Source organism: the organism of the source record quoted next, unplaced genomic scaffold (genome assembly GCF_019419815.1).
Source record: "Pyrus x bretschneideri cultivar Hongxiangsu unplaced genomic scaffold, Pyrus_bretschneideri_v1 Contig36, whole genome shotgun sequence".
NCBI lineage: Eukaryota > Viridiplantae > Streptophyta > Magnoliopsida > Rosales > Rosaceae > Pyrus > Pyrus x bretschneideri.
In genome coordinates this window covers 3685403-3709225 of record NW_025999679.1, presented here as the reverse complement: position 1 = coordinate 3709225, position 23823 = coordinate 3685403, and the positions used below count along the sequence as shown (strand labels likewise).

General features: G+C 38.6%; 1 protein-coding gene and 2 pseudogenes across 1 annotated transcript; 2 read left to right on the top strand and 1 right to left on the bottom strand.

Annotated features, from left to right (window-relative positions):
- Nucleotides 1-11025: 11025 nt before the first annotated feature.
- Nucleotides 11026-12255, top strand: LOC125480820 (annotated as a pseudogene).
- A 5267-nt stretch (nt 12256-17522) lies between these two features.
- LOC103940211 lies at nt 17523-20342 on the top strand (annotated as a pseudogene).
- Nucleotides 20343-20899: 557 nt separating this feature from the next.
- On the bottom strand, nt 20900-22311 carry LOC103930551 (protein RESPONSE TO ABA AND SALT 1-like). The gene has a single exon (XM_009339899.2). It carries the CDS (start codon nt 21721-21723, stop codon nt 20971-20973), a length of 753 nt encoding a protein of 250 aa, XP_009338174.2. The 5' UTR covers nt 21724-22311; the 3' UTR covers nt 20900-20970.
- Nucleotides 22312-23823: the final 1512 nt, after the last annotated feature.

The following is a 23823-nucleotide window of genomic DNA, read 5'->3' as shown; positions in this document are numbered from 1 at the left end:
CTTTTATCCATTTCCGAAAAAATCTAGTAACGAAAATATTCAACATTAGCTTTCATAATCAAATCACATCAAATGGGTACAAATTACGGATTGAAAATATCAAAATTTTGCATGAAAAGATAGCATCTGCCCAATGGCCACGCACCGACGCACGTGGTGGGTTTCGATGAACGGAAACCCAAATTTTCCGACTAACTCTGAAAATTACCAAATTCCATATAACTGTAGATCTTAATGAGTAAAGCAAATTTCATACCTATGACCAAAGCTAATTTGGTCGGGAAAAGCTCCAATTTCCCTCAAACCTACCGGAAACCTTGGAAACGGGTGGCTTAGATTTGTCACCTCTGGTGCTCCACCACCCTTACAATTGTTTGCACTTTGTTCCAAGCCTTAAGGGGAGTCTAATGGTGGTGGTAATTGGAAGAGAACGTTTCAGGCTTGGTGGATCTCGTTAAGGTAACACCACACCCACCAGTGCAGGTTTCACCAATTCAAGGTCAATTTTCATCAAATCTAGGGTGGAATAGATAGAGGAAAGGTTGTGGAATGTTTCCCAGGTGGTTGTTTGATATGATTTGCCAAAAAAAACCACCTGAAAAGCGTCAAAAAGTATGAAACTCATCTGGCCGGGTCGCAGGTCAAAGAAGGGTTCGGTTTTTTCCCTTTCATTCTCTCTTCCCTCATTTCCCTCCTTTCTTCCCTCTCCTATTAGTTCACTCCTCCCTCTCCCCTCTGATTCATCCGCCCCATCCTTTTCTCTCCTTTTCTTTTCATCTCAACCATACATGTGGCATCACAGATAATTGGTCCACCAATCTGGAGCTTTTTAGATTAACAATTAAATGACCATTTTGTCCCTATCTTTGTTCATTTATATCTCTTTCGTTATAACTCCGTTTGGGTTATAGATTTTGTGAGTAACTAAGAATTAAATAAAAGAATTGTGATAAATGGTAGAACACAAACAAGAGTTTAATTTGGGCCTATCATAGTAATTATCTTCCGAAATAAATTTTTCGGGTCAGAGCATTACAAAATGGTATCAAAGCAAATGATCCTACCTTACAATGTGAGAAATTATTGAGTTGTGGATGTGAATTATGAATTTCATGGACATTGCATTATTTCATAAGATTTATGGATAATGAGTAATTTATGTGGGAAGTATATATATATATATATATATTGTGAATCACAATGAATTGAATTGAATGGGAGTAGAAATTTTTTTAAGATGTCATATTTCATGGTATAGCCTCAAAGATGAGCACTTGATTAAAGTCTCGGATTAATCTTGAATTGGGTTGATATTGTGTTTTGCCTTATGAAAATTTCGAACGTTAAGATGATTGTGAAATTGTGACAAGTAGATGGAAGCGTCATATTATACCTGTGCAATTAAGAATGTTGAATTGGGCAAAAAAGGCATGTGGATGTTGGATTGGGCGAAAAGGGCCTGTGGATGTTGGATTGGGCGAAAAGGCCCATGGATGTTGATTTGGACAGAAAAAGTCCATGGATGTGGGATTGGATGAAATGACCCATAGAATGTGGAGAAATGGTTGAACGAGCACAAAAGCCCAATGTTTTCGAGAGAAAGCTCCATGTGAGGGCTACGAGAATGAATTATGAATGTGGTAAGTATGTGTGCAAAGGTATATTTGCAAGGTATACTACAATCATTTCCAGTCTATTAGTCACTTATTGGGATAAAAGAAAAAGGTGATGAAATTGTTGTTTTGCCAATGATGGTGAGGAATTGTGATTTGAAAATTCCAATGATTTTGGTCGGAATTTCCGATGATTTGATAATCTGACGAGAATTTCCAATGAATGTGAACTACGAAAGCCTTGATCCTGTTCAAGGGTACGTAGGCAGTCTAACGGGAGTTAGATGCAACCTTAAAAGTAATCTTTTGTTGAAAATTTGTCTAAGAAAAAGAATTGGGTGATTAATTTAAAAATTTACCTTATGTTTTTGGTAAACAATTTGGGTTATAGATTTTGTAGTAACTGAGAATTAAACTCAAAGACGTTATCGATCCGAGCTCATCCCTCAAATTGAGATTGACAAGCTAATCAAAGCAAGCTTCATCCAAGAAGTGCAATACCCTAAGTGGATCTCCAACATCGTCATTGTCCTTAAAAAATCTGGACAAATACGTGTTTGCTTAGACTTCTGAGACCTTAATGATGTTTTCCTAAAGGATGACTTTCCCTTGCCAATCATTGAATTCATGGTGGACGCAACCACTAGCCACGAGGCATTGTCATTCATGGATGGCTCCTCTGGATACAATCAAATTCGCATGGCTTCCGAAGACAAAGAATTAATAGCCTTCCACATTCCAAAAGGTATCTACTGCTACAAGGTAATGCCCTTTGCTCTGAAGAATACTGGAGCTACATATCAATGCGCAATGCAGAAAATCTTCAATGACATGCTACATAAAAATGTAGAATGTTACGTAGACGACATGGTTGTCAAGACCAAGAAGAGATCCGATCACTTGAAGGATTTATGAATGGTGTTTAACAAACTACGACACTACAGCCTCAAAATGAACCCATTTAAGTGTGCTTTTCGCGTTACTTCTTGGAAGTTCCTTGGCTTCATTGTCAAGCATCGTGGCATTGAAGTGGACAATCAAAGAGCAAGGCCATTCTAAGCATGCCCGAACCAAGGAACATACATGAGCTGAAAAGTCCACAGAGGCGGCTAGCCTTCATCAAACACTTCATCTCCAACCAACTCATGGACAAACTTTGCGAGAAATACAACTTCAAATAGCAAAAGTCTTATATGTATCATGCTCCAGCCAACGGTCTTGCAGAAACATTCAACAAAATGTTGTGCAACCTCCTGAAGAAAGTAATCGGCCGAACGAAGAGAGACTGGCACAAAAGAATAAGCGAAGCACTTTAGGCATATATGACGACACATAGAACTCTTACCCAAGCTACGCCTTATTCTCTCATATATGGCGTGGAAGTTGTTCTGTTGCTTGAAAGTCAAATCTCCTCAATAAGGATAACTATACAAGAAGGCTTGACTGAAGAGGAAAATGCAAAGATACGACTTCAAGAGTTGGAAGCACTCGACGAAATGAGGCTTAAAGCTCAACAACATTTGGAATGCTACTAAGCATAGCTATCCAAGGCATTCAACAAGAAGGTCCGCCCAAGGGCTTTCCAAACTGGAGATCTTGTCTTGGCATTATGAAGGCCTATCATCACAACTCACAAAACAAAAGCAAGTTCCCATCAAAGTAGGATGGACCTTACGTAATACAAGAGGTCTACACCAATGGCGCATACTTACTCATGGAGGAAGACGGCTTAAAGATTGGCCCCATCAATGGCAGATTCTTTAAGCGTTACTACCCCTAAAACAAACAAACAATGCTCCTTGCATGTACGAGCCTAAACTACACACGGGAACAATGTTCCTTGTTTGCACGAGCCTAAACAGTGACACTCAATGCTCCTTGTTCACATGAACTTACAATGTGACATCCAATGCTCCTCGCCTGCATGAGCCTAAACTGCACACGGCAACAATGTTCTTCACCTGCAGGAGCCTAACCTACACATGGCATAATGTTCCTTGTTCGCACGAGCTTAAAAGGAGACACTCAACGCTCTTGGCCCACATGAGCATAAACTGTGTACGAGAAAACAAAATAAAAAAAAATCACCAACAAGATCACCATCAAAATTGCCAAAACCCTCACTCACTTGAACTACGTCATGACTTAATCCCTCCTTAATTGAGGGTACGTACTACGTAGGCAACTTGAAACTTCAAAAAACTTCAAGTACAGTCACATCATCAACAAAATCAAACACTTTGAAGAATAAAGAGCAAATTCAAAATGTGAGTACTTTATTTCTTTAAAGAAAGAATTCAACTACAAAGCCTTATTACAAAGTGAAAAAAAAAAAAAAAAAATATGCCTACTCCAATAGTCGACAAGGTGTTATTCTCAGTCATAGCTCCGCTGCGGATGCGATCACCAATAAGCTCAAGCGAAGCCGGTGGATTGTCACGAACATGGTGCGAAGGATTCAAAATAAGAATCCTCGATGTACATGCCTTCTTTTTTGTATTTGGTCGACCAAAATCTGTCACCTCCCAAGATGCGTTAAAGGACCATGATTTGATATGTACCGAGTTGTCTTTTGAAGGAAGAACAAGCACCTTAGGGCCAGTCAACGGAACGGAAAGCTTCAATGTCGTTCCTCTATCTTGCTAATCACCTTCCTTTGCAAGAATGGTGATGGTATTGCTCTTAAAGCACTTGAAAAATACCATGGCTGCAACAAAATAAACAAAGCAACATAAGCACAAAAGTGGGATGGCAAAGAAAGGAAAAATCGTTTCCCTAAAGCAAAAGACATGCGAGCCAAACCTCATGAATGTTGAAGAATGACGATGACAATGTCACAACGACAAGAAGAAATCAGCCACGATGCTTGATCAGCACGGCAAAGAAGGCAGCTACAAGATAGTCCTTCAAGGCACGCTACATTAGTAAAGAAAACCAAAACACATCATAATCGCACTACGCAACCCCGCAGCGATTACGCAAGCAGTTTCTTGCACTGCATGGCGAAGAGGGTAGCTACAAGATGGTCCTTCAAAGCACGCTATAATCACAAGGAAAACTAAAACACCACGTAATCGCACTACGCAACCCCACATGGTAAAGTAAAGCACTGCAACAAGCTTCAAGCAGCTACAACTCTCACCAAGCACCAGCAAAAAGGGCACGGCAGCAACAACTATAGGGCACAACAGCAACAGCAACAGATGCGCATGACAACGTCACTACCAAGGGAATATTGTGACCAAAAGGCACTACACAACATAAACACGCTGCAGTCTTTTGCACAGCACCAATGATGCACTACAACAAGCTCCAAGTAGCAACAACAAGCAAGCCACAACAAGAATTTATGTTGTGAAAAAAATGCACACTAAATTGTCCTATAAATGGGGGTCAATTGCTTCCTAATGCTATAAGGGAAATACATACCCAAATAGCAAAAGAAAAATCAAAACAAGGAAGCAAATTCCAAAAAAAAAATGACAAGTTTCAGCCAATCTGCGCAAGCAGGACGTTTTTGTGATAATTCAACTTTCCGAAGGAGTTTTGATGAAAGGACAATTGGAGATGGAAGCTGAGTGGATGAGGATCATTGAGTCCAAATTTCATAATTTTCCTTAAAGCCAAACGTTCCCGTTTTCAAAGTTATTCCCGCAGAAGTTGTTTTCCCGTCAGGATTGCGCAGCTGTAGGAAAATGCAAAGTTGAAGGCTTTCCTGATTTTTCCTAGTGGCATGCAATATATGTCTGAAAAGATAAGGGATAAAGCTACGTTTTTAATATTTTTACAGAATTTTCCAAAAGAGAAATCAACCTCAAACTGGGCGTTCAAGTCAGATGACATATTTTCCAAAACAAAAAATGGGAAAGGAAAAATACCTCCTGGCCGTGGGGAATCGAAAGGGGAAAGAACAAAACACCCTCCTTGCTGCAGGAAATCGAAAGTGGAAAGAAAAAGACACCTCCTTGCCGTGGGAAAAAAAAAAAAAAAAGAACAAAAAAAGGAAGGTGAAAAAATTGCTTATCCGACTTACCCAAGGACAAGCATTTAAGCTTTCCAAAACCTTGAAGGAAGGCACAAAAGCTTTCCAACACTTTGAAGGAAGTCATCATCGTTACCAAAATTGAAGAGGATTCCTACCAAAGGAAAAACATTTGTTTCATACGACGACAAGGAAAAACACTTGTTTCCTACACCCACAAGGAAAAGAAAATCAAGTCCCAAAATCCACCAAATGTATTTTGTCAAAGATTATGGAAAATCAAATACGCACAATAAGTATGTGCCGATTTATCCATTTTCAAAATTTCTTTCAAGATCAAGCCTCTACGGCCCTTGAAAAAGAAATTTTCATTTCTTTCAAGATCAAGCCTCTATGGCCCTTGAAGAAAAAGTTTCATTTCATTCAAGATCAAGCCTCAACGGCCCTTGAAGAGATGTTTTGTTCAAGACCAAGCCTCTACGGCCCTTGTCGAAATTCATCACTTCATTCAAGATCAAGCCTCTGTGGCCCTTAAAGAAAACTTTAATTTCAACTCAATACCAAGCCTCAACGGCCCTTGACGAAATACACCACTTCAATTCAAGACCAAGCCTCAACGGCCCTTGAAGAAATGTTTCGTTCAAGAAATATGCCTCAACGGCCCTTGACAAAATTCATCATATCAATTCAAGAAATACACCTTTACGGCCCTTGAAGAAGCAAACTAATTCAAGATCAAGTCTCAACGACCCTTGATTTAGAACATTCACATTGCAGGACTTCAAAACACATTTCTTACATGTGACAAGCACATGCCTACAACGCGCCTTGAAATGGGGGCATTTGTAGACATGTAAATTTTGTTGTATACAAATGATGCATCACAAAGCTCCACGTGGCATATGACTCATCACAAATGGACAAGTCATCAATGACATGTGGCATAAATCAAGCAAGGGAAGTATAAAACATTCCCAAAATTTGGCACAAAGGAGAAAACTCCCTTAAACTCGGCAAAAAGGTCTAAAGTGATCCTAAAATCGGAAAGAAAGCTAAGGCATCTTCAAAAACAAACAAGAATTGAAGATTGTTTACAAAATAGGCAATAAAGCCTCTTAATTTCAGCCAAGGGAGTAAAGGTGGCTGAAATTAAGACACAAAATGTGCCTAAATCCTCCCATGGAAGAATCAAGACACAAATCAAAGCCAAATCCACCCAAAGGCAAGCCTTGAGAAGCCTATAAATATAAGGTCCTCCCACAAGCATAAGGGCCAAAGTTTTGTTTCGACTAAAGCCGAAGCATTCCCCTTGAAGAATCAACAAGCACTCGTGCCGACTCCTTCAAGACTCTGTTGCAAGCTTAAAACTTGTAATGACGTTCATTTCAAGATTAAGTCGCCAAGACCCTTGAATCAACGAAATCCTGCATCAACATCACCCTTTGCCGCAGCTGCTTTGAGGTGAAGATCATCCATGCATTGTTTCAAGCTCAAAACTTGAAGCAATCGTTCAATCATTCGTTCGAGATCAACTCGTCGTGACCCTTGGATTAACAACGTACACATCTTATCAAATTTGAAGACTAAGTGAGAAGAACATTGTAAACAAAGATTGTAGCCTACAAATTCATCAATACAAATCTACTTTGTGCATGTGTTCTCGTTTCATTCGTTACAGAATTTTTGTGTTTACATGGTTATTTGAACCTAATTGATTGACTTAAATATTGAAGTTGGACGCTCGACTTCCTAGCAAAAGGGTTGAAATTGATTGTAACTGTACCATCATAGTATTGTTCTATGTTGTCTAGATTGACTAAGTTGTTTTGAGTATCAACTAGTTTACTTTCATTAATTAGAAACCAATCTGATGGTAAACTAATGTCTGACCATTTGATGGTTCTAGATATTTTGATATTGGTATTTTCTTGATTACTTTGGATTAACAAAGTGTGTTCTCTGGGACTCTTGGCTATGACTTGGAAGTTCATGTTGTTACCCATGCACTTGTAATAAACTCTGAAAATTAGAGCTAGTGGTTAGACACCTTTCAAGACTTGATAACCAAAGGTTTTTATGTTTAATGTGAGTGCTTTTATCATGTGTGGGTCTGTTAGGTTTATTGTGAGGTCTAGGAAACAATCAAAATGGATTGGTCCATTGTAAAGGCTTGACACAATCATTCCAAGAATGCTATCACTAATGTTAGTGAATCTTGCATCTCAGAGACATAACATGGTAACGGTGTTGAGACCTCTTCTTGTTAATGGTTTTACTGCGATTTGTACAAGACCAATGTGAATGTAATTATGACCGTCTTTTCTATGATCTCTTATTTATTCTGTGTGAATAGTTGACAGGTTTCATGTTCTTTACTAAGAGCATAAGCTTACTCGACTATTCTTACATGGTGTTCACTTTTAAACAAAGAAAGTGACCATTTTTTCTTATAAATTTCTTTACTGGATACGGGATATTCAATCTCCAAAGTCGACATTTTCGTCTGACTAAAATTCTAACTTTTGTTCTTCATTTACTACGTCTGGGATCCTATTTAAATTGGATCTAGAGTTAGTACTGGTAGATGAGTTTTTCCTAAATAGACGACTCATTTTATCTAGTTTCTGGGTTTACAGTTATGAAATAAATTATCTACTTATTGGGTTTTCTCTCTCTCTCTCTCTCTCTCTCTCTCTCTCTCTCTCTCTGCTCTTCCTGCTCTACTCATGTCACATCATCAAGACTTATTGTTTGGACTCAAGCTCTGCTGGTTTGGTTTGAGATTAGAAACTTAAACATTTGAGAAACCAATGAATAGATAAAATATTGAATTGCAAAGACCAAAATTGGGTAGAATGAATTAACTATAAATGACTTACTCAATTACAATCACTTGGCTCCGATACCAAATGATGCGGAAATACTAGATGACAATTGATATGGTAATGGATTTGTTTACTAGATGACGAATGAGATAAGATTGACTAGAATAGATTGATAACATGAATGTATAGAAATCTGACTCAGTTTCTATTTTCTGAATAGATTTCTAACTTAGTTTCTATTTTGTAAATAATATAAGAAATAAATACTTCAATTCTAAAATGACTGAGATTGCTAAGTAAAACTGGATCATACATTATGATGAACATAATGAATTTAAATTAATGATACAATATAATTACTAAAAATAGAATTTATAATTGACTTTTGAAAACTTACAATTGACATATAAAATTTACTGAAAGAACTAGATGATGGTGCTCATAGGTATCCTTCTTCACTTTCTAAAAATGTTTACAATATCTGGTTCCTTTGAATACAATGTGAAATCAAAGAAAATTTGAACTCAGAAAAAGTGTGAAAATTAACTTGTTTTCTTTGTCTTCGGAGTCTTCCTCTTATAGACTTGGAAAATGAGACTTGAATGATTGAGTTCTTTATTGTTGAAGCACAGGATGGAAGATGACTTGCTTTTACTATTGATAAATAGTGAACTTGTCAAAATAATTATTGCTTTTACTGTAGAACATGCTGAGTGATTCCTGTTGACTGATTGATTCCTTGCTTTTACTGTGTGAATATTGTCTGAATGCAAATAATGTATGAATGCTTCACATGCTTTACATGGTGACTGACCATGCTCACATGGCTTGACATGTTGATTCACATGACATTATGCATATGGGTCTTGTGTATCCTAGTAGTCAGCCCACCTGGTACTTTGACTATTTGTTTTTACTGGTTACTGTGATGATGCATCTGATGATTCGGAGAACTTTTCATCTTCTTCATCTTCAGATTTTAATTGTAATTGTAACTAGACTACATGTGACTGTGACTGTTCTGCTTAAGCGAGAAGTTTTTGTCCAAGGTCTTCAATTTCTGCAACTTTGTGCTTTGATTTTGATGACTTCGAAGACTTTGACTTTTCTTTGAGTGAGGAGAATGGAGAGATATCTGATAATGACTATGCTTCGATAACTGGCTATGGTTCAATGGGAAATTCACTGAGAACCTGTTTAATGATTCCTTGCTGGTTGAATTTATCCCACCATTTGACCGATTTGACTCTGAACTTCTTCATTGTCTACTTCGAACCCCCATTTTAAAATCCATGGAACTTTATATTTGGCCATAAAAATTAAAAGAAGTATTTTTTTTGTTGAATTGACTTCAATCAAATCTTGACTGAAAATGATGCGGAAATACTTACTCAATTACCAAGAATTATAATTGATCTGGCAATGGATTAACTATAAATGACTTAATCAAGTACTAATTACTTGGCTCTGATACCAAATGACGCGGAAATACCAGATGACAATTGATCTGATAATGGATTTGTTTATTAGATGAGGGATGAGATAAGATTAACTAGAATAGATTGATAACATAAATGTATAGAAATCCGACTCAGTTTTTGTTTTGTGAATAAGATAAGAAAGAAATACTTCAATTCTAGAATGACTGAGATTGCTAAGTAAAGCTGTATCTTATGATGAAAATAATGAATTTAAATTAAAGATGCAATATAATTACTGAAAATATCATTTATTGTTGACTTTTGAAAACTTACAATTGACTGATAAACTTTACTGAAAGAATTGGATGATGGCGCTCATATGCATCCTTCTTCTCTTTCTAAAAGTGTTCACAATATTTGATTTCTTTGAATACAATGTGAACTTTAAAGAAAATTTGAACTAAGGAAAGGTGTGAAAATTAACTTGCTTTCTTTGTCTTCGGAGTCTTCCTCTTATATACTTGGAAAATGAGACTTGAATTATTGAGTTCTTTACTGTTGAAGCACATAATGGAAGATGACTTGCTTTTATTGTTCATGAATAGTAAACTTGTCAGAATAATTGTTACTTTTATTGTAGAAAGTGCTAAGTGATTCCTGCTGACTGATTGATTTCTTACTTTTCCTGTGTGGATAATGTCTGAATGTGAATAATGTTTGAATGCTTCACATGGTGTCTTGAAATGATGACTAAATTCTTCTCCTGGTGACTGACATAGTGACTGACTGCGTTTACATGGCTTGACTTGTTGATTCACATGGCTTTATGCAATTGGGTCTTGTGGATCCTGGTAGTCGGCCCATCTGATGCTTTGATTGTTAGGCTTTACTATTTGTTGGGATGATGCATTTAAAGATTCGGAGGAAGTTTCATCTTTTTTGTCTTCAGATTTTAACTGTAATTCTATCCCGTCCAAACACCAAGGGGTTTTGCCACATAACTCATTCACCATGATTCGGCTTTCTCTCTGTACTACAATCCTAATGCAACCATCAAAGACAATGATATAAGAACATTGAAACGCTTCAGGGCACACTTAGCATGCTTGGGAGCAAAGGCTGGTTTTTTCAGTGACAATGACATCCGTGCTGGTCTTGTTGCAGAAGACAGCGGAGCACAATTTATGGCGAATTTCTCAATCGGTGAGCCACCAGTTCCATAGCTCTTAACCATAGACACAGGGTGCAACCTCTTGTGGGTTCAATGCCTTCCTTGCACCAAGTGCTTTGAACAAACAAGTCCGATTTTTTACCCTTCTAAGTCCGCAACATACACACATTATCGTGCTCATCCCCATATTGCACAATTTCCCCTAGTGACAAATGTGACCCCTTAAACAATTGCAAACTCTCTTACGCATACCTTGATAGAACCAAAGTAGCTGAACTTATTGGGACCCTACTTTCACCCTTGAGACGTCCGATGAAAGCATTAGCACCGTTTAAATGTTGTTTTTGGTTGTGCCCATGACAGTGATGGTTACAACGGGCAGCCTAGTGGAATGTTGAGTGTGCTACAGGCTAAAAACATATAAATATTCATATTCAACTCCCTTCTAAAAAACTATGCAAGGGGATAGCCATAGCAATCAATATTGGGCTGCTTTACACTTACTCAGTTCTTGAAACTAGAAAGACCTTTCTTTGTCCAAGGATTTTGCTTCTTAGACAGCTACGCATTAAAGATGGGCATGTAATGTCATGAGGAGGGAATTCTAACATGGAATACTTGGTCTAGGTCCTTCAAACATATCTTTGGCAAACCACATGGGGTCAAAATTCTCTTATTGCATCGGTAGATAAGGGATCCTAACTACCCTCATAACCAATTAGTCTTAGGCGATGGTGCAAAGATAGAAGGCACTTCAACTCCACTTGAAGTCTACAATAATCTTTACTATCTAACCCGAGAGAGCGTCAGCATCAACGAAAAGCGGCTTGAAATCGATCCGAAAATCTTCAAGAGAACAGAATCAGGCTCGGGTGGAACAGTCATCGATCCTGGAACAACAGTAAGCTTCTTAGCCACAAGTGCATACAATGTCCTTAGAGATGAAGTGCAAAAGTTGTTTGATGGAAGATTGGAAAAGGTGGAAGAGCTCAGTGTTCCTTCAGGTTTGTGCTACAAGAATTCCAGATGTTGTGTTGAACTTTGCAAGTGGGTTAGACATATAGAGCACTTTTCCAGATTATGGGGAGGGTGAGTTTTGCATGGTAGTGCGCAAGTGTCTCCTAAGGGAAGTGACTTGAACGTTGTTGGAATTATGGCGCAACAGCATTACAATGTTGCCTATGATCTTGCTGCAAGCCAGGTTTATTTCCAGAGGATTTATTGTCAACTTCTTGATGATTAATTGGGGTTCATTGTGCATGATCTAATAATAATCAGGAAAACAAAGAAAGTAATTAACAGTTACATTGATATGTCATGATGTGTTTGTTATAAATATGAGATGTAGGTGAAGATTGATTAGTCTCTCTAATGCTATATTATTGCAGCTTGTGCATATGGGTTTCATTATGTGATCCAACTAAACAAGCCCAAAATCTAATATTATATATGTATAATTTGAAAGAGAACCAAATCACTTGACATTAGCCCCAAAAGTAATGTAAGATATGTCTGTGCTAGGCGTCTAGTCGGGCAGCAAGCAAAGCCTAGCCTAGATAGTTTTTTTTTTTTTTTTTTTTTTTTCAGTTTTCACTAAATTTATTATGTAACATATAATGTCTACTTATCCTAAAAAAAAACATAATTGGAATACTTAAATTGCAAAATAAAATGATATATAAATTATAAATTAGTAGAAAATATTGAAAACATGGGGAATAAGCATATAATGAAGTATCCAACAAGTCTCGTACTGTTTATTGAACAAAATAAATGGAAGTTTTCTATTTTTTGTCTAAGCAAGTGTCGCAATGTAGACGGGTGCATAGGCGGGCTATGCACGAGTCTAGGCAGGCCTATGTGAACTTTCTTAATTTTTAAATGCGTAAGGATTATCAACGGTGAGCGGTTGAATGGTGGGGCCCAAAAATGTCACACACCAATCCAACCAAGTCTCAAGGCCCAATTGTTATGCAAAGCCTACATTCAAGCCCAAGCACATGCCAAGGCATGGGATGGACGAGGAATATATTTACAAACATGCCATGTCATGATGATTAAGCCGAATATTCACGTCATGCTCAAGCCTATTCATCACGCCATGCTTCCTTTGCCACAGTTCATGCTAAGCCTAAGTCACATATTCGGGGTTTGCCAAGTGGATTGTCGTGTGAATGGTTATGGAAGGTTATCGGGCCTATGTGAAATCGGGGTCATGGAAGACTTTGGGCTGCTTAGGAGCTTAAAGATCCAAGCCCATACCCTTTTCATTTCACGTGGGCAACAATGAGAGAGAACTAGCCCAGTTTATCCCTTTCCTTAGTTAGGATCAAACTAGATTCTTGCATTAAATGCATGTTAAGCCCGACAAGTCAAGCATTTAATGCTGACTTTCCCTTCCCAACCTGCACAGACAGTCAACATGCAAAAGCCACGCGGCGCACTACCAGAATTAGCACCTGCAGAAGACCGCCCTGGGGAAACTGCGTCTCGGGAAGAAGCGATCTACATGTCTCAACAATGCAGCTAGTTTACAACAAAATGGGAATAGTAGGAAAGTTAGGGAGAAAGGAAGAGAAGACCAAGCCACAAAGAGATGTTCCCTTGAAGCTTAAAGAAGAACTCTTCACTTACATAAGGAGGGGGAGAAGCCATTAGAGGGATTCAGGGGAAAAACACAGATGGAGAGATAGAGAAAAAGTGATGAGAAAGAACCACCCAGAAAAAAGCCCATAAAGTTCCATTTAGTCCAGAAGTATACTCCAAGCCTCAAGCATCACCTTCCATGCAACATTAGTAATTCTTACAGCCTTCCATCAAACATCTCAACCATTAACAGCCTTACTATCACCCTAGAAAAGCCCAAATCATGCAGCTAAGAATGCCATGCAACCATGCAAACCTTCTCTCTCAGGTAAACTGATAATTTTCTAGCTTCCACACAACTCTTCACTTGAACAAGTCATTATGTTGATCTTTCATGCTATCTCTAAGCCGTTGATGTTACCAGGGTATTTCCTAAGACAACGTATTTCTTTCGAGATATCCCATGACTTGTTAGGAACCTACGCCAAGAGAGACAATAGGACATTCTCAAAGCCTAAGTCCACCCCGACCTAAAAGTCCCCTAACATAAATTAGCGACTCTGCTGAAAACAAGTCGCAGTCTTCATTCAATGGCTCCAAGATCTAGAAGGAACACTGCCATGAGTGACAACGCTTCATACGCAAGCGAAGCTGCTTCTCTACTTGACAAGTCTCAACGTGAAGGCCAATGCCAGGAAAGCTAAGAAAACATGGACGAATATAACATGTCAGACATCATCGTGGCCATTCATGACTTGGGTGAAGCCCAAAAAGAAATTGTTGCGTCCGTGAAAGAGTTGAAAAACTCAATCCCAAAGCCAAGTGAAAATGTCAGTGACAAGGACTGCACGCCTAAGGAAAAGGCTTCTCAGGAAGAGTCAGATGTTACTATTGGCAAGGGCCCTGAGAAAACACCATCTTTTGTCACTTAGGAAGACATCGTAGCCATGCTCGAAAATGAGATGCACAGGAGCTCAAAGAACTGGAAATATGTTCCTGAGCAACCATATCCAACCAGCGTTCTCCATATGCCATATCCTAACGGATGTAAGACCCCCATCCTTGTTCGCTTTGACAGGAGGAAGGGTAACCCTAAGGAACATATAAGTCGTTTCATTGACGTTTTGGGTCCTCATGCAGGCAACTACAACCTACATCTCAAGGAGTTCTCGAAAATCCTAACTAATTGTGCCTATACTTGGTACACCACCCTCGTACCAGGTTCCATCCGGACCTTGGAAGAGCTGGCAGGCAAGTTTTGTAAAAAGTACTTCTAGCATGAGGAAAGGGTCATAATAACTCAGCTCAACAATAAGTGCCAAAGGCACGGGGAAGATTTAATGACTTTTGTCTAACGTTTCCGAAACCTCGCCTTTGACTGCTATGACGAGAAGGATGAGAAAGCTCTTGTGGAAATCTGTATCGGCAACATTGTAGCTAACTACAGGGCGTATTTGGAGAACATCAGTATTAGCCAGTTCTCGAGGCTCCTAGAAGCAGTAAAGAAAACCAGCTTGTCAGTTAAGCCTTCCTCGGGGAGATCCTAGAAAACTAACAAGAAAGAAGCTCATCATGCCCTAACCGTGGATGACAGATCTAACTACAACCCACAAAAAATGAAGGAAATAAAAGCCATAGGAAAACCTATCATCCACTAGCATGCAACGATGAAGAATTCCATGCCATTATTAATACTATGCTCGTAAATGGGGCCATCAAGTTGCTCGGCTGTACAAAACCCCTTCCAGGGAAGATAGAAATAATCCCATATACTGTCGCTACCATCAGGATGTGGGACATCCATCTATTGTATGCCAAACTTTGCGAAAAATTCTCCATGCAAAAGTCCATGAAGGAACACTAGAGCTATCATGCAAGATGTAAGCCATAGACACTAACCCTCTGCCGAAGCGCAGAGGGAAAGAGATGGCAGTTATCATCACATGCTCCAAAGATGATAATGATTATCGCCAGTGGATCAACGACCCCAAGCCATCTAAAGCCATTTGGGAACCTTATGGGAACATGGAGAAGGTTTACTGGTGCAAATACTCCTAGCCACAGAGCTATGATAATCCGCGGCCTCAAGCTGAAGCATGGGGAGATAAAGATGCAAATCTCATGGATTTTGCCCCAAGCCTAAGTGATGAAGTCTTCACTATGAATATGCTAGAAGAATACAATAAGGAAGCCTTAAAAGGGCAAGTGTTCAAACAGGAAATGATGGTTTTGACTTTGTATAGCCTTCCCGACATGGAAGCTGACGCGGTTAAGCGTTACCTTTCCCAAAGGCAAGGGCCTACTGCAGCGCAAGTCCTCCAGGAAAACCTAAAGTTCAAATCCCTCTTCGACCAGCTTGAATACGGCTTGGAAGAAAAGACTGCTGCTGCTGAAGCTGACATGCATGTTTCCGAGGACTATGGCCCTTAATGTTATACTGCTTAACCACAAAAGGCCTTCCTTGAGAACAACAATGCCATCATCTTCACTGATGAAGACATAGAAGTAGCTTTCCCTAACCATCGAAGGCCATTGTACCTAGAAGGACAAATCAATGACGTCTTCATTAGGCAAGCTTTGGTTGACATTGGTTCCTCCGTCAACAGTCTGCCCTTGGCAGTGCTCACTGAAGTAGGCATCCCAACATCAAAGGTGGTAAGGTCTCAAATCTCTATCAATTGGTTTAGGAATAGCAGCGAGGAAACTATTGGATATATCAAGATCGACTTGAAGATCGGCCCTATCAGGTCATTTACTAAGTTTTATGTGATGGACATCAACGTGGCTTACCACCCTTTACTCGAAAGGCCATGGATAAACTAGCATAAACTCGCAGTCTCCACCTACCACCAGTGTGTCAAAGGAAGGATTGGTCTAAGGCCTATTCGCATCCCAAGAAACCAGATGTCATTCAACCTAAATGAAGTTCACTATTTTGATGTCGAGTTCTAAAATGATTTCTCAAGTATCGGAAGTGGCATATCACATGCCTCAGGGATACCTTTACCTCTTTGGGAAGAAGTTAGAGATCTTAGTGACCAAGAATTCATAGCAAAGGAAAACATATACAACCAGAAGCCAATGTTCTTGCCAACACTCCACCTCAATGCTCCAAGGTCATGATTCTCGACAGCCGCATCGTCTACCGCTTATGACGGGTTAGGGGGCCTGACCACATTGTGTGGTAAAGCCCCAAGTATGGAGGTGTTGCACACCAAACAAGTGAAATTCCCAAAGAAACTAAAGACAAGCATGCACCTGTTGCTAAGGATGAATCCCTACAGAAAATCATGCATGCGCCAAAATGCATGCATGATGGATCTACTGCAGTAGCGGAAAAACTTGAAGAGGTAAGAAACTTGAAGTGATGATCCCTCTGTGAAAAAAATTGATTTCTATTAGTGTCTATGGTAAAAAACTTGAAGCGATGATCCCTCTGTGAAAAAATTGATTTCTATTAGTGTTTACTTAACTGTTAAGGAAAAGAAAAAACTAGTCAACCTGCTAAAAGAGTTAAAGGACGACTTTGCCTAGAGCTATGAAGAGATGCCAGGCCTTGATCCAAATTTAGTATGCAACACGCTAAATACGTAGCCTGAGATCAAGCCTGTTGTGTAGTAAAAGAGGAATTTCCACCCATAAATATAGGCTAAAATTAAAGTCGAGGTAGAGAAACTCATTGCTGCAAAAATTATCAAGCATATCAAACACCCCATTTGGCTAGCCAATATCGTCCTAGTAAAGAAGAAAAACATTGTCCAAATCTAGATATACATCGACTACCGAGATCTTAATGCAACATGCCCAAAAGATGAGTTCCCATTGCCCAACATGGACATCATGATCGATTCAACCTCAGGGCAAGGCATGTTTATGGATGGCTTCAGCGAATACAATCAAATCAAGATGTCTGGCAAAAATGTTAAGAATAATGAGATGACGAATTACTTCAATTCCCCTGCATTGGATGTTTCAGTTGCTTTTCCGCAAGCAACGCCGGCTTCTACTTTTCCTCCCTGCAGTAAGAACATTGACCATCATTATATAATAGATATCGTATAGATAAACTTGTATGTGTGTCTATGGAGAAATTGTCTTTTGTAAAACAGTTCAGGATTTCCTCTTGTTATGTAACTTATGTGAATCCAGACTATTGAGTCGAAATTTTCGGATTTGCGTATTCATCTTGTCTCACTTTTTGCATTCTGGTTTGTTTACTTTGTTTCCTTGTGAATATTTAGTACATTGCTCGTGCACCTCTTTAGTTGTTGTGATTTTGATTTGTAATTTGAAGAAACGGGCAACTTCAGTAATTAACTTTCATATTCTTATCTCTTGGCCTTAAAAATTTACAGCTTCGAATTACTACCAGATTGATGATCTATTGACACCTGAGGAGCAGGCTATTAGGTTGAGAGTAAGAGAGTGTATGGAGAAAGACGTGGCTCCAATTATGGCAGAGGTATCCTTTTTACTCTAACCATTTCTGCATTTCATATTAAGGCTAAAACAGTCAATATTTAATTATTTAATATACATTCGTAAACAATGAGATTGATCTGCGAACTTGGTTTTTCAGTATTGTGAGAAGGCAGAGTTTCCATTTCAAATTATTCCAAAGCTTGGTGCATTGCGCATTGCTGGTGGGACAATCAAGGTGCTTAATACATAACTTAATAAGTTATTTTTAAGTCTTGCATTCGATAATTTGTTGGATGGGTTGGTAATTTCGCTTGTGGCCTTCTTTCTATCAGGGTTATGGGTGTCCTGGTCTTTCTCTTACGGCAAATGCTTTTGCTACAGCTGAAATTGCAAGAGTTGATGCAAGCTGTTCTACTTTCTTCTTGGTTCATTCCTCAGCAGCAATGCTTACTATTGGTTAGAATTTGGATAATTTTATTTTTGACCTTTTGTTTTATAAATAACCAAACCTTCACTGAAAAATGATGTTGTTGACACGTCAAGGCTTATAACTAGTCTAACATTTCTGGACTGTGAAGAATAGCATTATGTGGGTCGGAGGCTCAAAAGCAGAAATATCTACTTTCTTTGGCTGAATTTAAGACTGTCGCCTGCTGGGTAAGATGCTCTTTTATGATATTCGTATCTAATATCTTTTTATGCTAATGTCAAGATACTCAGATCTGTTTATCTGCATGTTAAAGGGTTTGACTGAGCCTGACTATGGAAGTGATGCAAGTGCCTTGAGAGCGACAGCAACAAAGGTCAAGGATTTCAACCTTCTCATTTGCTTCTTTATTTCTGTTAAATGGTATTATCATGCTCTTTTGGTTTTTGGGTGTCATGGCTCCGATCATGCTATATCATGTATTCTTGTGTTGTTGGGATCGTCAGGTGGAAGGAGGTTGGGTACTTGAAGGCCAAAAGGGATGGATAGGAAATAGTACATTTGCCAATGTCTTGATTATTTTTGCTAGGAATACAACAACAAATCAGATTAATGGGTATGTAAAAACATAAACATGCGAACAACCTCTCAATATGTGTTCGGAACTTGTTTGTCAAGCTTCAAAGTTATGCAGAATTTACGATTATTTCTTTCTGATTATGCTTCTCCTTGACTCCAAATTGCTTTGGTGTTTAGATGCCTAGATGCATCCAAAATTTAGCATGATGGTTTATCGTAGCAGCACTCTCATGTTGAATGCTTTTTTTCTCCTTCTATTTCAGATTTATAGTAAAGAAGAATGCCCCTGGACTGACAGCTACAAAAATAGAAAATAAAATTGGTTTACGCATTGTTCAAAATGGAGATATTCTCTTAAATAAAGTATTTGTTCCAGATGAGGAAAGGCTACCTGGTGTTAATTCTTTTTTAGGATACTAACAAGGTAAGCTGCAGAGCTGCATTATTGCAATTTGTTTAATCTTCTCCCTTTAGAGTAATTTAGACATAAATTCTACTTCTTATTCGAGCTTATGTTTAATAAACAAGACATGTTTAAGCTTGACTAGAGATTCATATTGGTCTTTGTAATAGCTCTTTATTCCCCTTTTGAGAGATAAGGCTTGATACTGTGATGACGTTATCCCAAAGTTATAACGACATTATCCCAAAGTTATAACTCTGAATCTTCTTTCTACGGAGCATGGAGCAAAAGTTTTTCATTATGTTGCCCTAATATAAAACAGATGTGCTATGGTCTCTCATTTCTCACACATGTGAGAGTGACACGTATAATGCTGTCTTCATGAGTATTTATTGATTTGATGTTGCTTTAAACTACTGAATACAGGTTCTTGCTGTTTCGCGTGTCATGGTCGCCTGGCAACCTATTGGTTTATGTATGGGGGTCTATGATATATGTCACAGGTATAAAAACATGCCTAAGCAGCGCTCTCTCTCTCTCTCTCTCTCTCTCTCTCTCTCTCATCTTCCATTTACCATAATTCAAGTTCCTCTGTATTAAGTCTAAATTATAAGGATTTGAAAGGTATCTGAAGGAGAGGAAACAATTTGGAGCCCCTCTTGCAGCTTTCCAGATCAACCAAGAGAAACTTGTCCGTATGCTTGGTAATGTTCAAGCTATGGTTCTTATAGGTTGGCGCCTCTGCAAGCTGTATAAGGCGGGTAAAATGACTCCTGGTCATGCTCGCATGGGGAAGGTAGAAAAAAATGACATCCTGATGCATTTAGTTATCCTATTGCTTATACATTCAAAATACTAAATGGGTGCAATTTTCAAGCTAGGACTTGAAGGCAATGATAGGATTGATTTTAAATTTGCTGTGTCTTATTAACTTGTATACCTATTCCTCTGTCCTACCGTTGTCGGTAAAGGGTTAGGTAACGTTTGCTATCGACTCCTTTAGTGTAGGAACCTAGCAGACTCCCATGAGTTTCGAAGACATTTTTAATCAACAACTGTCGTCCATGAGATAAAAAGTTGCTCTTAAGTGCTTGGAGTTGGTCTAATTGGCCTCCGAGTGGGAGAAACGTTTGACTAAAAGTGTCTAAGCAAGTTTCGTTCTCTTGATCATCTGGTAACCTTTCCTTAAGCGATTAAAATTTGATCTAATTGGACTCCAAGCAGGAGAAAAGTACAAGTAGAAGTTTGGTCAAGTCTCATTGTGTTGACCATACATTCTAAACATCATACCTTTCTTAGTTCTGCCGTGTCTCGTTCTGTTGACCATACATTCCAAAAATCATACCTTTTAGTAATATTTTTGGTGTCTAATCGAAACTTATAAAGTGTCATTTTTCTCTGTAACTAAAGCAAATTACATAATCATTTCCTATTCATTGCGTTCCAAATTTAAATTTACTGTGTCCCAAGTTCAAAACTTTCCTTTATATCAATTATATTAAAAAACATTTTCATCATCCAAGCTCCATTGCAAAGTGCAATCATATTAAATATAACATAATGCACATCTCAAAATTACCATTACCATCCATAATCAAAATTATTAGCCAAAATTTCACTGCCTGCCCCGAGCTCAGCAAATCCACCAGCTTCGTCGCCATCATCATCCTCAGCAAGTTGGCATTCTCCACCACGCTCTCCAATGCCGACTTAAGCGACTTGATCACCACGTCGTCCTCCACGATCTCCCCGTGGCCGGCCCTCCTGTACTGCCTCACCGCATCCATGAACGGCGGTGCCGCCACGCTCTCGTGAATCTTGGCGCGCTTGTCGTTGAGCGCGCGCTCCTCGACTCGGGTCGCCTCCCTTAGCCGGGCCATCCTGACCTGCAGCTGGTCGCTCAAATCGGACACCGACTCGGTCACAAGCTGAAATACGATACTCTGTTTGTACCCGGCGATCCAAAGCAGGCTCCTTTCGTAGGAAGTATACCTAATTTGAAGCAATCTCAGTAAGAGCTCATCGAGGAAGTGTCCTTGCCGGACCAGCCAGCCCTCGTAGAATGCCTCGAATGTGTTTGACGCATTGCCACTTTGAGAACCGTTTGTCATAACCAAAACAAAAACAGTAAAGCTTTCTGGGGTTTTAATGGCGACGAAAAACAGAGAGATGGGTGGGATTAAATAGGAGGTGGGATTCGAAAGGTGGGGGATTTCTTTTGGGATTTTGGTTTTTGATTTGCTTTGTGGGCAAGTAATGCTAATGAGTGAGGATACTTCGACAGCAAGCTTCATGCATTTTGTTTTTTTTCAGAGAGAGAGAGGGGAAAACAGAGAAGGTGAGGCTCAGACGGAGACGCGTGTGCAGTTCGACGCCATGAAAGAGAGAGAGAGAGGGATGTATATAACTCAACAAGTCTCAATTCTTTTATGCATGAAGTGGGAAATCCAATGAGGTTTGAAATTGTGCGATGACCGACAATAAAACTATTTGTTAATTATTTATTCTCGTTCGTAAATTTGTGTGCTTTTGTTTGTTGTACACGTCAGAATGATTCGTTGAAATATACATTTAACAACTCTAATGTACTAAAAACGTATTATACACATACGTACATATTGAAATATATGTTTTCCAATAATCTCGCTCACGCAAATGATCTATGTTCTTAAGAAGAGATGTGAATAATATTTTTGTAAATTCACACTTATAAGACTCTTCACATTCCATAGAGCTTGATCGAAATCTGAATGGCTCGATCATCTAACAAAGGTGTTCATTTTGTAGACCATAAGTTTTGCATCGCATAGTAATGGGGTCCTTTCTTTTGACTACCCTAATCTCGGGGGAAGGGATCGGACTTGAGAGTAAAGGGTAGGACACACTATGTAGCCAAAATCATTAAGCGGGGCGTACTCAATTGAGATTTTGAAAGATTTCTAAGAGTATAGCGTCGACTTACTGAGCAATCTTTAGCATGGAGTCCTCTTCAGTAGAAGATAAAAAGGAAATGCCAAGTTCATCTACTGAATCTTAAATCAGATATGAAATTGGATAACAAAGCTCCAAGAACACCGAGGAGTTCAAACATCCATAGATGCATGCCACATACAGAGATTACGAGTGAGAATTATGGAAGTCATTAATTCCTTAACTAGACTAGCCACGGAATGAGAGTAGGTTGGAAACGTATCGAACGAGAAAGTACAACAGTCAAACATACAAGCAGCAACAAGCAAGTTTCCTAAGAAAATTACCTGATTAGAATATTGGCTAAGTCTCGATGACGAACAAAACAAAATGATTTCCAGAAGCTAAGCGAAACATGATCTGTTTTTGCAACTATGCACAAAAGTAATAAAAGTGGTTTACTTTTGTCACACCAATTCATCAATGCAAAGCAGTTCATTGCCCCATAACTCCAATACCAAAAAAAAACCTAAAAAATCCAAATTTTTTAATTTCTATTACTCTGTCAACTTCTGGGTGCTTCCGATGTTTGCCTAATTCCCATCTCAGAAAACAAATTGTGGGAATTACACATGCTGTGTAAATTGATGAAACAACTAATAAATTGAACAAAACAGGAACCCTAAAACAAGTAATCAATGCGCATTCGGCTAGAAATTTGAATTTTAGATGGAAATAATCAAAATACAGCAGTAGTTTTCTACATATGCGAAAAGAGCAAAGCTTACTGAAGATAGCTGGAGAGGACTCGGATGAAGGGATGCTACTGTAACAGGGGATCGGAGTGATTGGGAGAGGTTTTGACTCACGATAAAAACGAATTTCAACCACATTATCGTTAAATACTTGATCCACTTCTCTATTGATAATATTATTTGTTTAAAAAAATTCATATAACAAAATTTGTTTTTCTTATTTACCAATTTTATGTTGTAAAGGGGGACGACCTGTTATAATAAAATAAATTTATCTGCGGAAAACATATTTTGAGGCATGCTATCTTATTTATTTGCCTATAAATCAACTCAATCAAATGTTTTAGAAAGAACACGACACAATATAGAAATTAATGTAAGCGATATCAAGGCTAGAGAGAAGAAAAAAAAAAGTGAGAATTATCTTTATATTCTATTATTTGACATAATGAAAGCCTAAAAACTAAATATGCAGTATCAATTTCTAGTTAAATCTTGACTATTCTGATCTATCTCCTTGAGTGTTTGGACTTTGTTTTAGAAGTGTGCAAAACTTGGATAAACAATAGGCATAACGTCGGGCTTAACTGTATCCACAAGGCTTATTTGCATATCCCTTTTGCACATTGTATGTCGGGGCAAATAAATTATGAATGGCAACATATTTATACGTGCCTTAAAACAATCTTTCATCCTTCGTCACAACCATAACCCACATGCTACCAAAAC

Coding starts and splice junctions, on each gene's coding strand:
- LOC103930551 (XM_009339899.2), bottom strand. CDS start 21,723: ATGAAGCTTGCTGTCGAAGTATCCTCACTCATTAGCATTACTTGCCCA.